Below are 3,781 nucleotides of genomic sequence, written 5' to 3' on the forward strand. Positions count from 1 at the left end.
GGGAAGTATTTCTTTTCAAAATTTAAACATTATTTTCCGATAAACTTTATTAAAATTCAAAATCCAATCTGTCACGTACACCGGGTGTGCAGCCACTTCTGGGAGAAAATTTAAGGACGAATTCTAGAAACTGAAATAAGACGAAAATCAAGGAGAAAAAAATTGCGTTTGAAGCGTCGTTTTTTAATTATTAATGTTTAAAAATATCCCCGCAACCGAGCAACCCATCTTACACCAACTAATGTAAGGCATGTGAGCATACAGGCGGTAGAGTTACCCTCGAATCCAACGGCACCTTATCTCGTATAAGTCGTTTCTTCAAATGTGTATTCCATTCTGTTCTGTAATCGCAACGTGCAGTATGGAAATAACAAGCACAATGCACAGAAATTACTGAAGAACAATTACTACACACTGCAATATTCGAAATGAAAGCTAAAAGAACAAAGAAAATTGAAAAACCTAAAGAAAAATCAATTGAACCTACATTAAATGTACGAAATCTAAAAAACTTAATGGCCATGGTTTTAGAGGATGAATCTTCACCCCTGGATCGGTGAACATTTGTAAGAAAAACTTGTCGCAACATTTTTTTATAAGATTGATTCCCGTCTTACTTCGGCTTCTAGCATTACCCCATAAATTTTCTCTCAGAAGTGGCCTAACACCGTGTATACACAATACGAAAGTTGCAAAATTTATATCGTCGTATAAAATTTCACATAAATAGAAAAAACAAACTGTTCGACATTTTTGTGGAACAAAACATTACATACCTTCCCTCTGTATCCAACAATTTTCCAGTCCTAAAATCATCGATCAACTCTGCCAAAAGGACTCTTCCATTTAATCGAACGACTTCACAAATCTCGAAATTCCCCCTTCCGCAATATTATGGAAAAGAAAAAACAGAAAATATCAAAACGACCCTTCATTCCCACTTCCTCCCTAAATACACTCAACCGACTCAATTGATTAACAATCCTCCTCCAATCTTCGCCGTGAAATTGAAAGAAACAATGAGCAGTAACGAAACAAAAGAAAAGATAAGGAAAGAAACCGAAAAAAGGAAAAAGAAAAATGTTTCTCCCCGGGGGGCAGAGATTCTTCCGTCCACGATTCGGTCGTGAGCAAGATTGATTCTTACATGGAAACTATTTCTGTCCGCAGTTGTCCGTGATGGACAAGAAATTGGACCAGCTGGTCTACGTGCTGAACGCGCTGGCACAAAAGCAACAAATACCCCTGAGGAGTATAGAGGACGACGTGTAACAGAAAGCCCCCGGCGTGCTCGTGCCATCTGTTTCGCGATCACCGGCAATCCCATGGTCTTTGCCCCATGTTACCATAACCAGCGTCGCCGCGAACATGCTCAGCGAGAGCGGCTGAATCGATGTCCCTGAATCAGCCCTGAGCATCGGCCGCCGAAACCGATTCGAGGTGAAAATAACGCTCAAAGGAAACTGGACGACTCGAAAGGTTGTATTGGATTTTTAGTTTTATCTTCTCGTTTCGTTTCATCTTATTTGAATTGGCGAAGAACGAAGAGGCACGAAGATACGAGGGTTCGTTGATCGAGAGGATGCTTTAGGAAGTTTTAAGATCGACGACGGGTCGATTTGATTGTAGAATCGAAAGTTGTCGGATAAATCGAGGAAGTAAAATGGAGAAATACCGATAAAGCTTGGAAGAAGAGTGACGAGGTTTTTGTGAAAGGTTTGGAAGGACGGATGGGGTTGTTGAGGGGGTGAGATAACGGAGGAGGAGTAGATTTGACGGTTGTAGACGAAGGGTGACAAGATATAGTGGTTCGATGAGAATTGGAGAGATTATGTGATGATGTAAAATGTGTGATAAATTCGATTATTGAAAGGGACAGGATTTGGTTATTCGGGAAGGTAGAGTTTTTATTGGAGACGTGAAGCAAAATGATCAAAAGGAATGGTAAATTCGACGATTCGGTTGGTTCTTGGTTAAAGAATTGCGAGGTGTAGTGGTTTAAAACGATGCAGTAGTATGGTGGTGGAGAGAGGCAGCGAATTTATTTGAGATTTTGGGTAAACGAAGAAGAGGAATGACAAATTCGACGAATAGGAACGAAGTGTGGTAATTCAAAAAGTTGAAGACGTTGTTGGATTTCTAATCAACGTTCGTAAAGTTCTTCATTCTTGAAGTGCTATATATTGGTTCCAAAAAGAGCAGTAGGTAATTTTATCGAGATGAAAGAGAAGATTTGAAGCTGAACAAGTGTACGAATATCTTGATTCAAAAGAATAAAATGAAGTTTGTGATTTAAAACGTGAAGTCGACAAGATTTCAAGAATGACAAAAATTTAGAGGCCGCCGTGAGCTGATTTCTTCTAAAAACTTTGTAATTTTTATAATTCTATCGGATCCAGGAAACAACATCGAGAAGAGGAAGAGTAACACGACATTCTGCAATATTAATCCAATGTTGTTGAAAAATACTCCGTTCCAAGAAAACAGAAGGACATACGAAACGTTTGCTTCTCGGGATTTAATCCAATCTCTGAACGAATATGAAAATTCAAGAGAAATTCATACAGCGTGAAAAGTGTACAAAACAGGTGTTTTAATCTTAAGAAATTCATTACTCAGCTTTTAATTAAAGCCACAAAAGAAACACTAAACGAGCAAAGATCAATGGAAGCAAACACACTGGGGAGCCTACAGAAAATCGTCCAACGAACAAAACGAAACAGAAAAAAAAAGAAGAAAAAATAGAAAAAAAGGGAAAGAAGAAATATCGTTTCCTTTGAAATTATTTACACCTCGTCGGAACGAACTAATGAAAGAACGCTAAGTATCCGAGAAATCCCTCTCCAGCTGCCCAGAGGACGCGTTCTCCCGAAAGGAAGGGATCAAAGAACTGGCGCGAGTCGACGGGATCGAGGCTTACTTGACGTGGAAACGTCGTCGCTTGGATACTTCCGCTAACGTAGGATCACTGATCCTCGAAGAAAAAGCCTTCGCGAAATAAAGAAAAAAAAGGAAAAAAAAAAAGAAAAATAAACGATCACGCTAAACGCACAGGAACGATTGTTCTCTTCGAACGAATCTGCGGTGAACACGTCACACACACACAAAAATACGACAGAAGTATTAGAATCAATAATTAAGGAAGAAGAAGAAGAAGAAAATAAAGAGGTTCTTCAGTCTTGTTGGAAATTTCGACGATTCACCGTGTGTGTCGAATCCTTGATCGATGGACGTTTCTTCGCTTCGCAGGATGCAATCAGGAGATGAGTAACGAAAAACGTGGAAAACATTCGAAGTTGAAGCAAGTGTTTTTACGATGAAAAGGTCGGTAACTGTGACGGGGGACAGTTGGTAAAGAAGAAGAAGAAGAAGAGGAAGAAGAGCTGGTTATAGGATGGTTCACCGGAGAAACGGACGCAAACGTATTGGGAACATCACTTGGGCCAACTAGGAATAATAGAGAGGAACAATAAGCAAATAAAGAGAAACTTCCTAGACGAGATATATCTCTATAGGCTTATATATAATACACACCCACATACAGATACAAACTTCTAGTCTCTGCTCGTAATAACGATCAATTATTAAGCCTTAACGTTTAATCACAGACTCCGAATGAAAGAGAGAAAGAAATTTATTGCTAGCATAGTTAGAGAAGGGAATCGAGATATAATAATATATTAGAGCCACGTGTACTAGCGTGCGGTACACGCGTTGTGAGAAAAAAAAAAATAATAACAAACGCGGCGTCGAGTTCTATATACATAAATTAATACTTTTC

General features: G+C 39.1%; 1 protein-coding gene across 1 annotated transcript in view; it reads left to right on the forward strand.

The window, feature by feature from the left end:
- LOC108579226 (potassium voltage-gated channel subfamily KQT member 1) overlaps positions 1–1,474 on the forward strand; it is a 117,488-nt gene extending 116,014 nt beyond the window's left edge. The window contains exon 14 of the mRNA XM_017942711.1: positions 1,171–1,474. Within this exon, the coding sequence (XP_017798200.1) occupies positions 1,171–1,272 (102 nt within the window). The 3' untranslated portion in view covers positions 1,273–1,474. The remainder of the gene's footprint in view (positions 1–1,170) is intronic.
- Positions 1,475–3,781: the final 2,307 nt, after the last annotated feature.

Source organism: Habropoda laboriosa, unplaced genomic scaffold, assembly GCF_001263275.1.
Source record: "Habropoda laboriosa isolate 0110345459 unplaced genomic scaffold, ASM126327v1 scaffold14, whole genome shotgun sequence".
Lineage (NCBI taxonomy): Eukaryota > Metazoa > Arthropoda > Insecta > Hymenoptera > Apidae > Habropoda > Habropoda laboriosa.